The 22,075-nt window shown below is 37.9% G+C and overlaps 2 protein-coding genes across 3 annotated transcripts in view; both read right to left on the bottom strand.

Moving 5' to 3' along the window:
* Nucleotides 1–5,522, bottom strand: part of GDAP1L1 (ganglioside induced differentiation associated protein 1 like 1) — a 51,274-nt gene extending 45,752 nt beyond the window's left edge. The window contains exon 1 of the mRNA XM_026697537.2: nucleotides 5,108–5,522. Within this exon, the coding sequence (XP_026553322.1) occupies nucleotides 5,108–5,287 (180 nt within the window). The 5' untranslated portion in view covers nucleotides 5,288–5,522. The remainder of the gene's footprint in view (nucleotides 1–5,107) is intronic.
* A 6,218-nt stretch (nucleotides 5,523–11,740) lies between these two features.
* Nucleotides 11,741–22,065, bottom strand: LOC113434390 (oxidative stress-responsive serine-rich protein 1-like). Of its 2 annotated transcripts, XM_087929047.1 has the most exons (6): nucleotides 21,927–22,065; nucleotides 18,635–18,755; nucleotides 17,209–17,307; nucleotides 16,281–16,822; nucleotides 12,847–12,892; nucleotides 11,741–11,948 (listed from the first exon to the last, which is right to left on the bottom strand). In XM_087929047.1, the coding sequence occupies exons 2-5, from the start codon at nucleotides 18,709–18,711 to the stop codon at nucleotides 12,876–12,878; spliced, it is 735 nt and encodes a 244-aa protein (XP_087785173.1). In that variant the 5' UTR covers nucleotides 18,712–18,755; nucleotides 21,927–22,065; the 3' UTR covers nucleotides 11,741–11,948; nucleotides 12,847–12,875. The 2 variants fall into 2 exon arrangements, with proteins under 2 accessions (XP_087785173.1, XP_026553327.1); XM_026697542.2 differs by lacking the exons at nucleotides 11,741–11,948; nucleotides 12,847–12,892 and having other exon boundaries at nucleotides 15,983–16,822.
* Between the last annotated feature and the right edge of the window lie 10 nt (nucleotides 22,066–22,075).

Below are 22,075 nucleotides of genomic sequence, written 5' to 3'. Positions count from 1 at the left end.
CTTGCCAAAGCAAAATTAACATGATCTCTGTAAACATAACCCCGTTCTCACAACTCTTTTACTATGGTACTTTGAGTATTTCCACTAAAGTGTTCAAAAGGCTTCATCTAAACAAATGTAACTTCTTGGAGTAAATGAAGACATTCTCTTATGAGTGACTGATAACAAAACAGAGAGTAGGAACAAATAATTTTTGAGCTGGAAAGATACTAATACTGGGATCTCCAAGGATGCCTCTTGGAAACATCTTTGTCATGTGTACATAATGATTATTTTAGGGTGATTAAAATATGGACCAACAGGTGGTGGGATTCAATTTTTTTTTTACTATCGGTTCTTTGGGCGTAACTTGGTGGGCATGGCTTGTTGAACATGGCAGGGGAAGGCTACTGTAAAATCTCCATTCCCACCCTACTCTTGGGGGGAGGTTACTGCAAAATCCCATTCCTTCCCCACCCTACTAACCTGCTTTCCAGCTCTGTTCTCCTGTGCAGGGCAACAAAAGAAGACCCAGCCAATCAGCTGGGACAGGGACTCAGAGAGTAGATGGGGTGGGGCCAGTCAGAGGTGGTATTTGCCGGTTCTCTGAACTACTCAAAATTTCCACTACCGGTTCTCCAGAACTGGTCAGTACCTGCTAAATACCACCTCTGGGAATATTTTAACAAGAAGAATAGACATCAACATTTTAAAGTCAATGTAATTGTAAGCCAAAGTAAACTGATGCACATTGATGTAACAAGTTCTATCTATAGATATCAATAGGTCATGGAATGGCTAGCAGAAAATAGCTAAGGAATCTATTTTGATATATTGCTAGATAATAGTATTAGGCTACTTTGAAAAATATAAATCCCACACTGGAGATCACCACTGCAACAACTGTATTGTAAATCCTACAAATCTATAGAGACAATACACAACATACTAGAATTCTTTAATTGCCTCTCAGCAATGATATTGTAAGACTGAAGAAGTTTCAAAGGATGGAACCAAAATAGTTAAAAGACTAGAGAATTTTGTTGAGAAAAGTTACAGTGTTTGGGATTTTTGTGAAGAAATGTTACAATTTGAAGATTTTTCAATCAAGAAGAAAGGCAAGTTAAGAAGACATAAAACATGGAGTGGAGTATGGTGATAACCTTGAAGAAAATATATTTCAGAAAATATATTTTAAGATATCTAATTAGATTGAAAAGATAGGAGAGCTGAGGAAGAAACTTGGGAATAGCTTGCCTTGACTCTCTTCAGTATAAGAGGGAAATAAAGAAAATTTCTGCCAGGTTTCCTACAACAATAGAACTTTAATAGTACTTTCAGAGTTTGTTTCCTAATCTGGTCTGTCTCAAGGGGTTAACAATATAGATTTATAAATTTATGTAGGATGTTTCTGAACCATAACAATTTCAATATGTGTAGATTTAAACTCTCATTTCCAATTCTGGGAGTTGAAGTCCACATATCTTAACGGTTGAGAAACACTTATGTAGAGAAATGTTCCAAATGTGGATTGACACATTGGGCTTACCCCATAGAAGGATATGACAGACTTTGGACCAGTTGCTCTCTCTCAACCTACTTTTTGGGTGGTGAGGTGGGGATTCTTTGGGAGGTAAAATCCCACAGACTGTCTAGGTTCCATTGAACTGCCAGAGGAAAGGAAATATGTAACTATTGTCGCTATCGCGCAATGAAGTTAGATAATGGGAATTTCATGAAAAACGAATGACTTCTTGGCACAGCTCAAAATTAAAATATGGATTTCCATAGCACAAGATATAAGATAAGATACTAATTTGGATGGCTTTAAAGGCACAAGGGACACAGTAGGTAATAAATGCTGATCATAATGGTTATATGCTTTTCAAGTAGAGGGCAACAAAGGTTTCAATATTCATTGTCAAGGAATATAAACAAATGTGGTGCTATTGTAGTTGTATTATCTCTGTGAGTTTCTGATTGGCATCTGGTTGCTGCAAACTGTTGGATAGGATAACATTTTGTTCTGGTACAGCATAGCTCCTATAGCAGTGATGGCTAACCTTTTTATCCTTGCATGCCAAAAGTGTGTGCATCCCTGCATCCATAATGCAATATGCACGTGACCCCCCTCTCCCTGTGCATGCATAAATGACCCCATATGTCACACACCTCTGTGCATGTGTGCACAACCCATGTGCCACACACCTCTGTGCATTCACATGCATCTCCCCTGCATGCCCCTCCCCCCACGCATGCACAGCAGATACCCAACAATCAGCTGGCTGGTGGGAGGTGTGCATGCGCCATGGACCTGATTTGGGCCCATGGCTCACATGCTGGCAGAAATGGCTCTGCGTGGCACTTCCGGCATGTGTGACATAGGTTCACCATCATGGTCCTATAGAATAGTAGAGTTGGAAGGGACCACAAGACATCTATAGGAAAATCAATTAAGAGGTCACTGGCCAAGTTCTTTAAAATCTCCAGAAATGGAGAACCCACAGCCTCCATAGCAGACTATTATGCTGTTATAGAGATATTACTATCAGAAAGTTTTTCCTTATATTTAAATCCAGGTAACTCTAACTGACTATTCCTTGTTCTTATATATGTGAACATGTGAAATATTCCTTGTCCAGTTTCTCTATAGCTTTGCACTATGTCCCTGAACACAGCATATCCCATCTTACTTATGAATGTGGCATTTACTATGAAAAAAATGAAACCAAATTTCTTGATTTTAAACCCAGGTTCTAAATTTACTGGAATTCCATGAAAGCTTGCTAGATGTTTTGGGCAAGTTTGAAAGTAAGTAACGGTGTTGGGGCTTTTCAGATGACATAGCTTTCAAGTCTTTATATATATATATATATATATATATATATAAATATATATATATATATATATATATATATATATATATATATATATATATATATATATATATATATATATATATATATCTTTATATATATATATTATAATTATATATATATATATATAATTCCTAAATGTACAAAACTAGCTCATTATTTGTAACCATATTTCTTTTCAAGTTTTTTATCTGCAACATATATATTACCCAAGTTAAATAGCACAACCACAAAGTATAAAATGTTTAAATAAATATTATGGTTCTAAAATAATTAGAATAGCTTATTTCTGTCACAGGCATTGGAGGTTGTAGAAACCAAACATGTTTGAGACAAAAATTCAGCTGCAATATGTGGGTATAATCTATAGGGAATCATGTATACAAACATATTCTCTTTTCCTCTCCCTCCCCCGTCTCTCTTTCTGTATGTATGATTGTTTCTACAGAAAGGGTTATTTTCTATTTGTTAGAGAACATCGTTTTAGGTACTGAAAACTTCATTTTTTGCCCTGGCCATGGTACTGAAACAAGGAGGGAGTTTTATGGGATATATTATTTCATAGCTTTTTTCAGATGTCTGTCCTCAAACATGATCTGTTGCTTTTATTAGCAGACACTCGAAGGGATGAAGGGTGAAAGGTGCGTGGGGAAATGACAAAGAAAGAAGATCTTCAAATGTTTTGATTCTGCCAAGATGTAACTTTTGGCTGCTAAAAAAATGGGACTTCTTTTATTTATTTATTTAATTAATTAATTTTGTCAAGCAATTATTAGATAACAGGTATAAGTATAAACATGGTTATGAATACATGAAATGAATACGAATAAGAAAAAAAAGAAACAATGGGACAGGGACGGAAGGCACGTTGGTGCGCTTATGCACTCCCCCTACAGACCTCTCAGGAAAGGGGTGAGGTCAATGTTGTTCATGCAATTAAATAAAGAGAATGCTAATATGAAACACAATCTAAATCCATATTATATATTACATATATCATGCTTATGCAGCATAATCCAAGACTGCATTGGGAACTCAGCATCTGCTTAATAGGACAGAGAGAATTCTTGGCAAGCAATTAAAAAAACACAAAGAAACACACACAGAGATACACATATGTATCATCCCTACCTCTGTGTGTGTGGATACGAATAAGTGTGTGTGTGTGTGTGTGTGTGTGTGTGTAGGGGAAAGCCTGTCAGTGGTGCATGTACTGTCTCTTTAATTGTTCAATCTGCTGTCTCTGGAGCCCCATCAATTCTGACAGAGGTGGGGCTAATTCTAGATTAGTTGTAGAAAAGCATGTATGAGTAGCTCCTTAACTGTTTCCTTCCCAGGCACAGAGACAAAGACCTAAAGAAAATCTTTGAACAAAGGTGTTTTATAATGGAAGAAAATGAGACAAAATCCTCTGAAATAAAAGAAGACAACACCTTGGTTGTTTTCGAAGCTCAGGAAGTGCAAAACAGTCCTTACAAATCACAGGTCCAAAGGTTTCTCTGATGCCTGCTGACCCCTTCCCTCCAAAGCATGATCCTATTGTAGGAGGAAAGGAGCAACCTCATATTTGGACAAAACTGCCCCTTTGCATATATTTATGCAGCTCCAATATATTACAAATCCCAGTGAAATGGCTGCAATATGCCGGATGTGCTTGGCTGTGCAAAATAAAGGTCAGGATTCCCAAAGGTGAATGCCTCCTGTTTCAACATTTGTAACAAAAGCCTCAACAGAATAGCTCTGAGAGCAGATTTTTTTTCTTCAAGAAAAAGCCTGACACTTACAAGTACTGCAGTGTCAGAAATAAAGGGCCGATTGGGGATAGTGTGACCCTTTCACAAATAAATACAGAATATCCAGTCCTAACATGCCCGCCTCCATTCTTTTTCCTGCAAACAATTCATTTTTCTATGCTGTTCTCTCTCTTCTCATTCATTCAGAAGCCTAAACAAATAAGCTGTCAAACCAAAGGTTCTCCAAATACATCATGGAAATCTGACCTGCGAATCAAACAGAGAGACATTTGCTCCCTTCCACCCACGTTTGGCAAATATTGTTGCAATGGTAAAAACCCAGAGACCAAACACAGACATTAGCTTAAACTCCCTATCTCCAACTGTTCCCCCAGGGAAAAAAAGCAACCAGCTTCCCTCCTCCCCACCCTGCCCCAGCCTCATAATCTTAACACCCTAGAATGTAAAGGGAATCGTATTGGCTAGCAAGCTCTTCTTCAGTCCAGCAACGCATTTTACCTTCTGTGAGCTGAAGGATTGAGTCCAGTGATACAGAACCAGCCTGTCCTTGGACCTGAAGGCAGGGTGTGCTGGATCCTGATTCTCCTCAACCTCCATGGATTTGCCTGCATCATTCTCCAGCGCTGAAATGGGCCACCAGCTGCACTTTGTAGGAGTAATATTGTTGGGAGTCGCCATGACAGCCCCAGATTATGGAAGAAGAGAAGAAAAAGAAAGCTGCAGCTGCTGTGTGGTCAGACCATCCGATGGGCTCATAGAAACACCTTTGTTGTCGGAGCCAAGAGGGTGGAATTTCATTACTCTGTCTGGACTGGCATAGGAAGCCCAGGTCAGCAAGATCCAAAGCAGCACTGCTCTGAGTGAAGCGGTGCTCTCTACGCTCCTATACAACCATGAAAAGGATGCAGTGAAGGAACACTGATGCGCTGCATTGTGCCAATCACAACACGATAGACTCTCTCTGCCACCTGGTGACAGATGAGGGAGTCAACACACAACCAGAGAGAATGCATTTTGTTAAGCCTTCTTGATCAGAATGACTCGTGGAGGATGTAGATGAACATGTTTGAATAAGCAGGTGTCCAAATAAATAGAACTGTTGGAAATGTAGGGTGTCATTCTACTGTTCTGACCAAATCCAGAATTCTGATGTCTGATTCTAAAGACTGAATATTCAGATTATGAATACTTTCTGCTTAAATGTGAAAATTATGCTGTCTGGCTAAGTTGCAATGTAATTTTGTAAGATTTTTTTTTTTTTTACTGTTCAGATTTCAAGCTCTGTATAAAAATGATTGGGACTCCAGTTGCATGAGCTTTTATGTAGGGAATCCTGAACAATTATATTCTCAGCAATTGCCAATCATGCAAACTAAATGGAATCTCCATGCTTAGAAGCAATGAATCATGAAATGGAGAAGAAGAAAGAATTAAGAATAGTTATTTCTTTTATATCATGCTTCAAAGCTTCTGGAGGCATCTGACTCAGCACTTGTAGAATGACTTTCATCTTAACTAAAAAGTGAAATAAATGATATTATTAATGTGAGAGAATACTAACTGCATTGTGGTCATAGTTAACTATACGAATCAAAGCTGATAGGCTGGTCTTTAAAAAAAATACCTTACCTTCTAATAAGCAAACATCAAAAAGAGTAAAAAAAAAAAAAAAACCTCCGCCAAATACTACAGGGCTAGTAGAGTCCTTAACTTAAATATCCTCTCATTTCAGAAGTACTGTCTGATCATACTTGATTGGGGAGGATAGCAGTTGTAGTCTAATATGGCTGCGCTAATCAAAGAGATAATCCAGGGTTTAAAGATGTTCAGCAAGCTTTATTTATTTTGACATGTTTATATACTATGCTTCAAGCCAAACTAACAAAATCAAAACAATGCAGTGGAGCATCAAATTCTCAACTATATTAAAGATCACTCAAAATTAAAATTACATTAGAAAATAATCCATGAAATTAAACTTCAATAATAAAATCTTTGAGTGTTTTTCTCTTTCTGGTCAATCCATATCTTATTTCAGATGCAGAATGGAGAACCTTCAGGGCCCTGAAGGTTCGCCATTCTGCATCTGAAATAAGATATGGATTGATTGGTTTCAACAACCAATCAATGTCTGCTTAGTCATAAGGACATATTTTGTGCCTTCAAGTCACTCTTGATTCCTAGAAACTATGTGGATTAGTCCCTGCAGTTTCTTGCCAAAATTTTGGAAAGGGTTTACCTTATTTGTAGGACTGAAAGAAAGTGACTGGCTTAAGATCATCCATTTGGCTTTCTGTCTAAGGTGGAACTAGATCTCATGGCCACCTGGAACTCTTCTTGCCTGATGCCAAGTATACCAACCTGGTTTTCTGTTTAGGATGTTATTTTTATTTGTTAAAATATTGTATGACCATCGAACTCATTCACAATAACTCAAAGAAATAACATCCCAAATATAAAACTCAATAAATCCCGATGAGCTCTATATTTACCCTGAGGGCAAAACCATGTCTCCAGGGCCTTTTGAAAGAGTATCAAGGTAGGGGCAGTCTAATTTCTGTGGGGATGGTGTTCCACAGGGAGGCAACTACCATGGAGAAGATGCTTCTTCTTGGGCCCATTTGATGGAACTCCTTAATGGAGGGGACCAGTGACATACACTGAGCCTCCACTCAGGTGGGTCAGGTGGCTGTAATTGGGAAAAGACAGCCCTTCAAATTACCTATCCCCAAGCCATGCAGAGCTTTAAAGGTGACAACCAGCACCTTGAATTGGACCTGAAAGCAAATCAGCAATGAATGCAAGAGAGTTGACACATATGCAAGTCTAGATGTGTACAAAACTATATACCACATTTTGAACTAACTGAAGCTTCCAGTTATTCAGCAAGGGTAGCCCTATGTAAAGCACACTGCAGTAGTCAAGACAGGTGACTTGGGCTAGATTAGTTGTTGTTGTTTTTTAAAAAATAACAATGCTCTAACTTGGCATTACTCCTCAGAAATTGTTTCCCATCCATCTATTGGCCATAAACCAAAATTATAATGGGGAATTATATGGCTCATAGGGAATGGAATGGGATTAGTCACTGCAGCCAATTCGCCATGGCCAATTCCTGGCAGGACTATTCAGCAATGTAATGATGTAAAATAATTTAGAAATAATTTTAATTTTGGTCATTCACATTTCATTTTGTCCTTCCTTTGGCATCTTCTCTTCCATGATTCTATTCCACTATTTTTTCAATATTAGTGTAATTCTTGTCCTGTGTGGAGTTGTCCTGCGAGTTGTCCATGGTGAGTTGACCTGCGGTGAGTTGGCCCATGGTGAGTTGTCCCACAGCGAGTTGGCCCACGGTGAGTTGTCCTGCAGCGAGTTGGGCCATGGCGAGTTGGCCCACAGCAAGTTGTCCCAGAGCAAATTGGCCTGCGGCGAGTCATCCCGCAGAAAGTTTGCTGTGGCAAGTTGGCCCTGGTGAGTTGTCATAGATCCCATAGGGAAAGTAAATGTATCACACATGCTCACTACCAGATATCCCAGGAAGAGATAAAAGATATTCCAATGAACCAGAAAAACTGTGATGAGAAAGATCTAAGATTATGAAGAGCTGCTGCCAGCCAATACTGTATGTAAAATACTGGTCTGAATGGGTAACAATATAACTAATGTAAACTAGCTTCCTCTGTCCAATTCTAATATAGAAACATACACATACAAATAGAAAGTTTTGAATAAAACTGGTCAGCCTAGATCTTTGGTTCAACTTTAGCCTGCCTATTGTCAAGGTATCAGAATGGCTGCTTTCTATAGTTGGGGACCCTCTGCTGCTGAGGTCAGAGTCTTCTTGAAGCAAAATATGAGCGAGAGGAGACTAGAAAATCTGATTTGATAGCTAAATTCTTAATCCAACTGAACACCATAAGCCAAAAGGAGAATATACTCAAAATATCATAGAAAGACATAAACCCAGAATTGGGGCATTCATGGCTCTCTTGATCAGTGTTATTGGCTACCCATTGAAGATCATTCCTTATTTCAGGATCCATACTAAGAATTCCTTTACTCTGTTGACATTTCTCTTTGCCATTCTTGCCTTTTTCTTCATCAATCACTTACTAAAGTCTACATATTCTCCAGTCTAATACCAAAACTAACCCACTGAATTCTTGTGCAGTAGGAGGAATAAGCATCCACAGAAGTTAGGACACAAGTCGAGGCATCATCCATCTACGTCTATCAGATGATGAATTTGACATTCCTGTTATTTTCTGGTCTTTAAGTTGGTGCTGACTCCTGAGCGCACAGACTGCCAACTTTTATATCCTGCAATCCTTCCAAAAAATCAAGGCACCTTCCCCAGTACACATTTTATTCCCCCAGTAATATTTAAGGGCAAGGGTTAGGCTCAGGTAGTATTCTCAAAACTTGATGTCCTTCAGACGTGTAAGCTAATTCCCAGAATTTTCAGCAACAGTCAGGCTGGCTGGAGAATTCTTGAAGTTGAATTTCACACCTCCGACTGCAACTTCCAGCCTTCCCAGTTACATTATGTTCTGAACTTGTTCAGAATGACAAATTGTAATAGGGAACAAGACACATTGGCTCGTCTAGAATAAGTACAAATTACTGTGAGGGATCAGTCATGGTGTTTTATTGCTATATGATTTCACACAGAGTGAAACTAGTCAGGGTGTGTTCTGTGACTGTAAAAGAAAAGTAACATTTCCAAATGGCAGTTGCAAGGGAACTTCAAATTAAATTGGAATTTTTGAGCCTAAACTCTGTCATGAATTGTCTACAATAATGAAAATCTTCTCTTCCAGATAGGCAGCTTTGTTCATTAGCATGAAATAGGACAATTGTACCTTGAATTCCTGCACAGAGATAGGGTACAACCTGAGATTTAATAAGCTGTAATCTAGAAACATTTTTAAAGTCTTGCTACTCACAGCAAGTTTTGTGACTTTAATAAAATGGCAACAAATATAGTAGCTGCATGGTCATGAAGGTCTCAGGTTTTTCCATAAGGATATATACAACTGCATAGAATAAGGATGTGCAAGGATTGCTTAACCCAGGAATCCTCAAACTCTTCAGCTCATAAACTCCTTCATGAAGTTTCAGATTGTTCACTGACCATTTATTTTAGGAAAATAATAAGCATTATTTTAACTAATAGTACTAAGAATAACAATAACATTGAAGAATTCCATCAGCCTTTGGGAGTCAATATTGATCACTTTGGAGTACCCTGGCCTAGCCTATTTCAAATGCTCCTCAGATCTGGACATAGCCTGATTTGTCTACTGCAGGTCTAAAGACTTGTTGGTCTCAACACATCTCCATTTCCTGAGTTGAAAATATCATCTAGTGCAAGGCTCTTCAAACTTGGTAAGTTTAAGACTTGTGGACTTCAACTCCCGGAATTCCTGAGCTAACATGACTAGAGGAGAAATTCTGAGAGTTGAAGTCCACAAGTCTTAGAGCTGTCAAGTTTGGAGACCCCTGATCTAGCGTGAGAAAAAATAATAAACACTTAATGGTGCCTCTTTTTAATCAATGAGATGTTATTTGAAAGCACATTAGACTAAAATTATAACAACCTATGCAAAATTAGTAGAAATAGATACAGAGGTTTTTTTAGGTATGTGCTTTTATTTTTTTCTTCAATCCTTGCTTATATCAGTTCCACAACGTTTTCAAAGCCCAAAATATTCCTTTTCTGCTCTCCTCAACTTCAAGCTCTCCAGTAAACCTAATGCAAGGAATACTGGCTAAAAGAGAAAGCAGACATTTATGTTGCTTGACCCTGTTTTCTTATTAATAAAATGTAAGGAAAAAAAAAACACAATCGCATGGAATCAGGTGTGCAGTGGCTAATACGAAATCCTACGAACCCACAAAGTTCCATAACAAATCATGAAGAATTTTTCACATTATCAGAATAATTATTCCAAAAAATACCTAGGTTCAGATTCTGGTTTGGCAATAATACCAATTGAATAACTTCTGAGACATGTCCCATCATTTAGCATCTTTGCTTTACAAGTTCTTGAAAAGGTAAAATGGAATGCCAAGCTGAGTTTTATAGACAAGGCACCTCATGCAATTATAGTAATAAGGGAATTTACCACTTTCCACAAATTTGTTTTGAATCTAAGATTTAGAAGCTACCTTTAGAAAGCTTATGCAGCTGTATGGAGGCAGATTGAAATACTCTGGTACTTATAAATATATCAGATGTTAAAAAAAAACCACTGCATATATTTGACAATTTAAACTGGCCCTTTTTGTTTGAAGTTTTGAAAGATCCGATGACCTGAAGAAAAAAATCTGGTTTCAAAACTCAGTAAAAGGCAAGGTTAAATATTTGAGTGTTTCCTCCACTGATGTTTTGAAACAATTATTTTAAGGTATGGAATGAAGTTTAAAAGGAAATGTTGAGTTGGAAAACATTGCAGCTATCATCAGAAATAATTTCTGTGATTAAGATGTTTTACCTAGAATGTGATTTTTTTATTTCGTTTTCTTACTTTTACTTTTTTTGCACCGCTATCCTTTCTCTTCTTTTCAAATCTCTGTAATTTCAAACCACCTAATTTTGTTATTCTTTTTTCTCTCCTTTTCAAATCTCTGTAATTTCAAACCACCTAATTTTGTTATTCTCCTAGGGGTATTTTTGTTTGTGTGCCTTTTTTTTAATCAATCAAGATTCTTGGTGAGTACATGGACAAATCCATCCAGTTTTCTTGGCAATATTTTCAGAAGTGGTTTGCCTTGACTTTCTTCCTATGGCAACACTAGAACCCAGAATATCCTACTCTAGCATCACAACCATTAGATCAAACTGGCTCTCATAAAAAATTCCAATTTTCTACTTTAATATTATTTTCAACGTTTTTCAAAGACACCCCATCAAGCTTCCGCTTAGAAACATTTCTGTCAAGCATTAGTGGCATATATATAACATTAAAAAATATGGGTGTAAGGTTTAATCTTTCTCTCTCCTCTATATGAAAATTGGAATAATTTCAGTATCTGTCAGACTTCTGGACATTGACCTTTTGAAAATACCAGTTGCTGTTCTGAATAAATTATTTGCTAGCATTAAAAAAAAAAAATACTCAAAGCTCCATCTAGTGGTCCATTTATTGAACATTCTGTAAAATGTTTGGTTTTAAACAATCATTTAAGTGACCTCCTGTGTGTTGCCAATATCCTTTACTCCATGATTCTATAACTATTAAATCAGCACTGAAAAGGATTTAACCATCCAAAAGGAAGTTCCCTGTTCCATTGTATTCTTAGCTCCGACGCTGACTTCTCTTGCCCTCTAGTCCTACAATGGGGAAAAAAAATAAATCTGCTTCAAAAACTACTTTTGAGTAGCATTGTCTTTTAAACAGCAAACCAAAAATAATGCACTCATTTTCAAACTCTCTATGGTAAGCACATGTGTGTCATGTGTTGGAGCCAGGGTCTGAGACAGAGGAGGAGTGGGAGCCTGGGCCAATGAAGGGGGTTGGCAAAGTCCCTATGGCCCATGAGGAACGACCTGGGGACGAGGACGAGGAAGTCCCGCATCCCTCAGGCCTTGGAAGAGTAGGCAGGGAGGAAGAGAGGGTGCAGGCTGATTGAGGAAGGGGAGGGGGGAGAGATGGAAAAGGCAGGCAGCGAAGCAGAGGAGCTCTGGAGACAAGCAAATACCTCCTAACTCAAATCTCCAAGCGTGGAGAATGGAGGGGCAGCAGTCAGCGCATGGTGAACCGACTACTTGGGAGGAGGGCATTCTGCCCCTCCTCACGAGGTTCACTTGGAGAGTAGAAGTTAAGGAGGTGCCGTGCGGAAAGGCTTTTGCCAGGGACAAGTGTTTGTTTTTGGATTACACTCCTCTGGCTTTGAGGACTGCTTTTGCCTTGCTTTGAAGACTGCACTGCCTTGCTTTGAGGACTGTTGGTCTTGCCCTCACCTTTGAAGACTTTGCCTTCAAAACTGCCTTTGTCTTACGCCTGGACTTTTGCCTTGTAGACTTGCCGGGTAATCTATGGGCTGTTGTTTGGGGGACTGAGGGTGGAGCCTTACTGGTCAGGAAAGGGCCATTTGTTTAACCATTTCCAAGAGAAATAGAGAACTCTCTGGAGGCCTGCCTAACCGCGACCACCTGGGTCATAACAATATGGCTATCATGATTTCAAATTCAAGTTTGTTCTCATAGCAATACACCTATTCTACTATACCTGTAGTCTTCCTACAATGCAGGAAAGGTTCAAATATGATGGGAATCTGTTAATCAAAAGTAAATCAGAAACATTAATTGCTTTGTTTATAAAAAAAAAATTAAGGTATATATGTATGTATATATACTTAACATACATGGATGACCCAATATTTCTAATATTGACATATAGTAAATGGTACATATATGTATCATTTAATAATTACAGTATAAAATGGCTACTTCTGATATGTATGCAATGAATTGAATTTTCATAATCACAAGTGTTTATGTATGGGAATAGAACAACCCTCACATTAATTTGCAAATACACAATCTGCAGGGAAATTCCTTTATTCAAAGGTTTAATGGAAGCAAGCTACTATACTCAGGAACAGGTCAATTTGCTTCAGGGGACAATTTTTAGACATTTTGCTGCAAAATGAGCTGGCCTATTTTGCAATATTTCCATTGCACATTAATGGATTTATCCTTATGCTGCAAGGAAAGCTCATATTTCTTAATTTTTTTTTTAAATTCCATGGAATGCCAAGCTTTGCTTATTCAAATGGTTTTCTTCAAAATTCTGCAGAATAAAATGGATGTTGTACGGTGGAAGTCTTTTTGCTTTCTTTTCCTGGAGGCAGCAGGATAGATAGTTCTGAGGTTCCCTTTATCTACTGGCTTATGGCTCATCTAACCCCTTTCAGTAATTAGTTTTAAGGACAGGACTAGCTACAAAATCCATAACTAGCACACATTTGTTTTAATTCAAATATGTTATTTAATTTAAATGCATACTAAACATAAAAAAACAAATTTGCCTGTGTTAGGCAAATAAGATCAAGCTTATTCAAAAGCTCTAAAATTTACAGCACTTCCTTGACCTGTTTAAGCTTGTGCAACATACAGAATAGAAATTGCTTTCTTTTAAATTGATATTAACATTATTTCTTTTGAAAAGCCCTAACCTAAATGAACAGAGGTCAAGACTTGCAGGAACCTAATGAGAAAGTTAAGCTAATTCTATGTGGCATATGCAACTGTATTATGGGTAGTCCTTGACAGAGAACCACAATTGAGCCTGGAATTACAGTTATAAATTGTGGAAGTTACTGAGTCATGTGACCAGACCAGATTTTATGACTTTTTTGTGGTGTGAGTTAAGTTCATTAAATGAATACTGCAGTCATTAAGTAAATGGTAGCTTCCAGCACAAAACACTGAAAATTCTATACCTAAAATTAGTCTGACGTCTGTGGCATGCTGTAAACGGCTCTAAACGTGGACTGGTGCTAAGTGCCCAAAATATGATCACATGATTGTGGGGGAATCCATCAGAACTTAGAAACATCATAAGTAGTTCTGGGGAGGTCCATCGTAACTCTGACTGCTAAGTGACCAGTTGTAAGTCAAGGACTACCTGTACGCATTTTGAAAGCATTCGTCTTCAAAGATAAAGTAGTGCACTGTAAAGTAGTCAATGGCCCTTTTCATAGGCCATCTTAAATTGTTTGTAGAACAAGCATGTCATGTGAAGTCATAAAACTAGGTTAACTGACAGAGCTACAATCCTAGCAAGCTGGATTTAGCCCCAAATGACCCAATCCATTTGGAGCTAAACTAATTCCTTCGTTGAAGTAACTTTAAGATATCCTGTGAATTTCAAATTTGACTATTCCAACAGCCACAACTGAGTTCTAGAAAGGTGTTATAAAAGCAGGGGTTCTTCTGAACCAGGGGTCCCCAACCTTGGCAATTTTAAGACTTGTGGACTTCAACTAGAATTCCAGAATCCCAGAATTCCTTAGCTAACTGACTGAGGAATTCTGGGAGTTGAAGTCCACAAGTCTTAAAGTTGCCACGGTTGGAGACCTCTGTGCTGAACTGTTTATACAATCCTTTAAGATCCCTGTGACCGCACAAATCTTGGTACTGAAGAAGAGGAAAACTATGTGGAAAGCAGCCCAACTTATCCAAACCTGATTATGATGGTCTCAATCCCATAGTGCCATAACTTTTCTTCTTGGAGTTGTAGGAAGTGAAGGAGAAAGGGATAGTTTCCAGTCTCCCTTATGGTACCAAATAAGACTGAAAATATGGCTATCAGATGACTGATGAAGCCATCTAAGATCATGTGCTGGGGGTGAAGATCAATCAACTGAGAGCAGTTATGACTAATTTGTGTGTGCTATGCAAACAAGACCAAGGCCAGCTTATTAAAAAGATGAGTTCATATACTGCATTTTTCCATATATTGGTAACTTAATGTGATGATTACACTTACTGCTATGGGTTATTAAAAAAAAGAAAACTAATAAAAACTATATAAGAAGCTCATTATTGGATGTCCAGGAAGAAAAATTATGCTTATATTTATCAATGAAATATTAATCTAATTAAAATCAACTTGGGGCATATAATTTTTGCTAGAAGCTGAGATACTTAGGAAAGTCAGCAAAATTATTTAGGAGGCAACATTAATTATGCTAAATCGGTTACCCGTTTCTTTAAAAATTGCAGACTCATGTTTTATCCTATACAAGGAACTGCACAAAACTATTTTAACTTTTCACTTATCTGAAATATCTGAATAGGACAGGACTGAGTAGCTTTTAGGCTTGTTGGATCTATTTTTGTTTTCTTTGTAAGAAATCCAACCATTTAGAGACAGTTGCAAGACATGCTCATCACCCCCCCACCCAGAATTTTGGCTTAGCATAATAAATTAACCAAAGTCTTATATTAACAGGGTAAGTTATCTGCATGACCTCCTGAACTAGAAATTTCTTTTCCTTATCAGAACTGATATGAGCTCAAAGTTGTTTCACAAAAACATCCACTCCTGTTCAGCCCAAGCATTTTTCAGTGAGAAAATTAATAATTTTTATGAAAAAAATACAAAAACAAAAATAAAATAAAATCCATGCAAATTTACCTCAAATTTATCAGTAGACCTGATTAATTTTTACCTAACTTGATAAATTTAATTTGAAATCTACAGAATTTGCTGCATTTTAGGAAAACTTATTTAAAGACAAATCTTGTTTGGAGCTTTTAGGAAACAGAAATTTAGATTGTATCAAGAAAACAAAAAAATTTTTTACAGGTACATTCTTAAACCTCTGATTTAACGCAACGCACCTTTAAACATAAGATATTGCCTTTTTAACTTTATTTAAAAAACTACATTATATGGTGCAAATAAACATTTGATCAAATACGCAGCATTGACAATGGACAAATTTCCATCTACAGCACTGAGAAATATTCACTACCACCACTGAATTTCAAACCCATGATTCTCATCTCAAGTGTACATCATCTCCGCCATGTGAGACATTTTCTTGGGAATATATAAGTAGTATTCCATATACCCAGAAAGATCTTCAATAGTCACATCATCCACAAAGACTCGAGCTTGCTCCGAACAAGACCGGGCAGAGCCAGACGAACCTGTACTAGAAGGTGATCGATTTGGTAAGGATTGTGAACGCACTTCCAGGACTGCCTTTTCGCACTCTGATAAGACGCTCCGCAAACCAGAAAAGGAATATGTTTCTATTGCTTGCCATTCTTTGTCCATGTATGGGCACTGCTTCTCAAAATTCATCTTGGACAGAGACTGGAAATCTGAAGGCTGGCTAGGATCCAGGCTGGTTTCAAAGGTCAAAGAAAACGTATGGCATTTCCTTCCTAAATTCTTGGAAGGCTGCTCACCAGTACATGTTTTCTGATGTCCCGCTCTGCTTTTTCTGCAGTTGCTGCTGTCTACAAGAGGGCACCTCTTTCCGTTTAGGAACAACTCTTCTGAAACTCTAGGATCTGAACCAATTTTATTCTTTGGAGCATCAATCTGACTTTTGTGTTTCAGTTGGTTATTTACAGAAGATGCTTTCATGCTGCAGTATGTAAACTTTGGGGGGTGAAGAACAGGAGATTTGGACCGCCTGCGTCGTTGTGGTCTTGTTGTCCCTTTCAAGGATTTCCGTGCACTTCTGTAACAGACAGCAGTAACGTTAGCAGAAACTAGAATATATTTTGTTCTAGAACATAGGCATTTTGTACTAAATTATTTGCTCTAGTTCTATGAATGAAGTAATTTCATGTGCCTTGATTTCTGTCCATGAAACAGATCAAATTGGAATTTTAAGGGTTGCCAACTATATCTAATCAGAAAGAAATGTCATTATGAACATTCGATGTAATTAAAGTAAGCTATTGCATTTCTCCCAGTTATTTCCAGATAATTTCCCAGCCAGACAAGATAGAAACAAAACTCAAGATCGCAAAGATACAATAAGCTTCGCCCTAAGTTTTGCATATTTATCAGTACTTAAAAAAAAAAAGAAATTTCAAATAAAGAGTACGTAGTTTTCCTTACCGGTGCCAAATCTCTCTTGAACAGACAATTTGATGCCAGCCTCCATCAATAGTTGCTCTGCCTGGAGGTCGCAATCCTGTTCCTTCACTAACAGAAGATCTGATTTAAGGAACAAATAACATATTAAAATGCTATTCTGTAAAATGGGTAAGAAGAAAGTGGAACAGGGTACAGGTAGTCCTCGACTTAGAATCAGTTGGTCAGTGACCATTCCAAGCTACAGCAGCATGGAATGAATAGTGGTTATGACCAATCTTCAGAGTTCTTGTTATCTTAGCACCAAGGTGGTCACATGATGGTGAGCTAAGTACTTGGGAACTCATTCAATTATTTACCAAGCACATAGCGATGATACGATTGCCATTTCCAAACTTCCACGATGGCTTCCCCAGAAAGTAAATAGGAAATTGGGGATAAGACTCATGGCTCAGTAAAGTGAACATCTAGTTCTAAAACTGATTAGTGCTAGAATTGTGAGCAAATCATGTAAGCTTAACTCTCTGGAACAAGTACTTATGCAGAACAATTTGACAGAAACATTATCATAAAACCATTTATGACATACAGGTAGTCCTCGATTTACAACAATTTGTTTAGTGACCATTCAAAGTTACAACAGCACAGAAAAGAGTGATTTATGACTGTTTTTCACACTTCTGACCATTGTATCATACCCTGATCACCTGATCAAAATTTGGCAACTGACTGATATTTATGATGGTTGCAGTGTCCTGAGTCCTGTGATTGTCTTTTGCAATCTTCTGACAAGCAAAGTCAATGAGGCAGCTAAATTTACTTAATAACTGTGTTAGTAATCTAATAACAGCAATGATTTACTTAACAGTGGCATAAAAGGCCATAAAATGAAACAAAACTCCCATAACCATTATCTTGCTTAGCAACAGAAATTTTGGGCTCAGACAATGGTCGTAAGCCGAGGACTACCTGGAATACAACAAGCCATAAAACATTTCCTGTGCTGAAGTTTGACTGCTCTATATAGTTCAACATGGGCTCTTTTCAAGGCAGATACAAGTTTGAATGTATCCCAGTTTTCTCAGTGAAGGAAGCACATTAGAAATTTTGTCATTGTTGAAAGCACTGAGGAATTTCGTAAGGAAATATCTCTGAAAGGATGAGGCAAATGGTCACAGTTTGTGTAAAAACAAACGTAAGATCCTGAACCAACTAAGTGATCCATGCGTAACTCACACATTTTATTACTTGAAATCAATGCTAGGGAATGAAACCTCCCAATATTCACACTAGACAGAGGATTTTCGACAAAATTTAGAGTAAGGCAAACATGAATGATGAGCTCAAAAACTTTCTTCACTTCCAATTTTAAACTTGCAAAAAGAAAGCAATACGACATTAAAAGCAGCAAGGCTATTAAAAAAATTTTTTTTAAGCAATTGTTACCTACCCAGCTGGATCCACTCTCAACTTTTTGAAAGCTGTTTGCAGGCTCTCTTCATCTCCTTCTTTAGCTTCCGATTCCATCTGCAGGTTGTTAGAATGCTCTTCTGCCTGCCATATAATGAATGCTACCAAGAAAAACATACTGATATTAATTTTATGTATTTTTTTTCCTTCTTGTTCAATCGTGTTGGATTTTTAGAGACTGCCTGGACAACCCTGCAGGTTTTTCAGAAGTGGTTGCCATCACCTCCTCCCACCCTTGACACAAGACCCTTTTTATTAGGTTGGATATAGGCATCAGTGAGGATTGCTGCTCATTTATCTTCCACCCTGTGGCATAGCTGTATTCCTGGCTGTGCTCCTGAATTCTGTGTCTGGGTTGGCAGTAGAGTTCCTCAGGCTTATGCTTCTGGGAGATTTCAGCCTGCCATCTCAGGACTTGAGCACTAAACTAGCACAGGTGTTCATGGCCACCATGGCAGCCTTGGATTATCTCAACTCATTTATGGTCTGACTCATCTGTTATCTGTTATCATCTAGGGGATAACATAATGGATTTGGAGTTTACCTTTGGGAAATGGTGTCATGATCTGGATTTGGGGGATACTAACACCAATACTTGCCTCTTTAGGTCCTTTTCAGCCTAAAGTTCAGTGTAGCTGTCCCATCCTGAAAGAAACTTAGCAACAACACCACATACACACTCAGGTGCCTCATGGACCTTGTCCAGTTTCAGAAGGAGCCTTGGGTTTACCCCAACACTCTGACATTAAGTTTGGCAGGTGTTTGTGTTGCTGTTTGGAACAAGCCTGTGATGGGGATGCTGAGCTGAACTGCACCTATATGGATAAACTGTGCTTCCATTTTTTGTAGAGACCCGTGGTTTACTGAGCAGCTATGGGGATGAAGTGGCACAAGATGTGCCCAGATCACTGCTGGAGGAAGACAAAGAATGAAGTTGACTGAGCACATATAAGAGCTTATATTAGGACCTATCTTATGTGATAGGTCCTAATAAATAAACAAAATTATTTCTCTGTTCTTATTGCATTTATAATAGCCACCCAGCAGCTCTCTTCAAATAACAAGATATGTCCTACGTAAGGAGCTGGTGAGGATTGTAGTATCTCTGTGAGGAATATTTTTGGACTCTATCAGTCACTCAACTTTATGTAGAGTTGAATTCTGGCTAGGCAGATCCTTTGAAAATGATCATGACACATTTGAGACCTGTTATCCAGCAGGAGTTTCAGCTAGTTGATCCTCAGGAAATCAACAAGGTCCTCATGGCTGTAAGTTCGGCCAGCTGTGTTCTGGACACATACTCCTCCAGGTTGGTTATGACCGTGGTGGAATATGGTTGGGTCAAAGAGGTAGTTAATATCTCTTTATGGGAGTGGGACTGCCATCATAAAGGTGGCAATGGTGTATCCCCTTCTAAATACACCATCCTTGAACTCAATACATTACAGAAGTTTTGTCCAATTAGAAACTTCTTTTTGGGGAAAGGTTGAGAAGGAAGTTGGCACTCAGCTTTAGAGGACCTTGGATAAAGCAGATCATCTGGATCATTTTCAATCTAAGTTCATTCTGAGGTACAGTGTGGAGATGGCATTGGACATTTTTGCTGATGATTCAGATTGGTATGGGAATGATGCAACTGTCCTGGCTCTCCTAAATCTCTCGTCAGCTTTTGATACTTTTGGCCAATATCCTAATGGTAATATTTGGAATCAACTGAAACCTCCAATTTCTATTAAAGGAAGCTTCTAAAATAACATTACTCTAATCCAGTCTAAATGGAACTAAAGCAAATTCTATCCAAGAAACATATTTTATTCAAGCTGATAATTAGAACTTTTTAGATTCAGTGCATGATCACAACTACGTGTGTTTCATTTAATAGTCCTCTGTGTGGATACCTTTCAACTAAAATGCACATAGGACGGATACTTCCTAAGATAAGAGTAGTTCTGAATAATAGATTGGAGATTCACAGTAAATTGAAGCGGTCTGTATTTACATCATAGGTGGGACAGAATAAAATTCATCTGATTGAGGCTTTGACAAAGTATAGTGAAATTCACCCATACAAAATAACATCCACATAGCACTTTTGGAACATTCTTTTAAAGGAGTATATCAAAATCAGTATTTAATCTGCTCAACTGATAAGGCTACACAAACTTAACTTTTACTTATATAGTACTTTAGTACTTTCATCCAGAGGTGCACATTCCATTATGTAGTTAAAAATGATATGGTTATAAGAGAAAATCAGTAAGATTTATCAAGTTCTATCATTTCAGTTTAACTCTTCTCTAGCATAATTATTCTAACTTTTTGCAAGAAATTATATCTATTATAAACATATATGCATAGACATTGCATGTGACAATATTATATCAAATATTGGTGAATTATCTTATATAAAACTGTATGGTAAATACACAAATACAATTCACACTTAATTCAGAAATCAAGTGATCAGCCCAAGCAAACTGGAAGAAATGATGGCTGTTACCATTATAGGCATTTTATACCATAATACTACTCCATTTTTGCTGTTTGAAGTAATTTTAAATTATAGTGATATATATGACTAGTAAGTATTATATGATTGCTCTAAGCAATAGAAAAACCTTGTTTTAAAGAATCAAGAAAAAAATCTTATTGAATAACTGGCAAACAAAATTATAACACTTCATAAAGAAAATAATTTGGGGGGTAACACATTCCATGTGGGTTGTGATGCTATATCGTATATGTTCATAGTTTGAAAATGTAATAAATGCATAATTTAAAAAACACTAACATTATACAGTCTAATTATTGCCTGACTTCTAGGATGATTCGGGGGTTAGGAAATTCTTCATGTAGTGACCAAGACTTTTAATGTTGAGTCACTACGGAGGATAAGGGCGAAAACGTGTCTCCTAACAACCCGAAATGTTCGCCTGTAAGGCGCCGTGAAACTTCCGACGCAAGGAAACTCCAGAAGGGAATGTCACCGCGGCTTCGGACGACCCAGAATTCGGGCTACGTATTAAATGAGGAATCCGTCCGCGCACAAACTAGTAGAAATGACGTAGCTGAAGAAGAAGAGGCCCTGCCTTTCACTTTCGCCTCTTCGAAACGTATCTGCCTCGAAGGGGAAGGCGGGAGAGATTAAGACATCACTAAAACAGAAGGCAAATCAATTTATCCAAACGGAAATAATAATAATAATATAAAAAACCCTCTTCATTCTTCTCCCTCAGAATGAACGAATCCTAAGAAAACAAGGGCCAACTTACCTGACAAAGCGCACCCAATCAGCCCAACGAGCCACTGCCGGAAGTGAACATAAAAAAACAACAGGAAGTGACGGTGCAGTGCGCGTGCGTTGAAGGACCACGCGCTCTCTATTGCCGCTGCTCACATTTTTCATCCACTCCAGGTTGGC

This window comes from Pseudonaja textilis, chromosome 3, assembly GCF_049901715.1.
Source record: "Pseudonaja textilis isolate UNSWEBS1 chromosome 3, rPseTex1.2, whole genome shotgun sequence".
Taxonomy (NCBI): Eukaryota; Metazoa; Chordata; class Lepidosauria; order Squamata; family Elapidae; genus Pseudonaja; species Pseudonaja textilis.
The sequence above is the reverse complement of the archived record's forward strand: the minus strand, read 5'-3'. Positions and strand labels throughout refer to the sequence as shown.

Bases quoted from the DNA above. Each gene is read 5' to 3' on its own strand.
- LOC113434390 (XM_026697542.2), bottom strand. From the start codon at position 18,711: ATGGAATCGGAAGCTAAAGAAGGAGATGAAGAGAGCCTGCAAACAGCT. The intron at 17,308-18,634 runs GTAGGTAACAAT...TCCTTAAATCAG, and splicing joins TTGAGAGTGGATCCAGCTGG to ATCTTCTGTTAGTGAAGGAA. The intron at 16,823-17,208 runs GTAAGGAAAACT...TGTCTGTTACAG, and splicing joins TCAAGAGAGATTTGGCACCG to AAGTGCACGGAAATCCTTGA.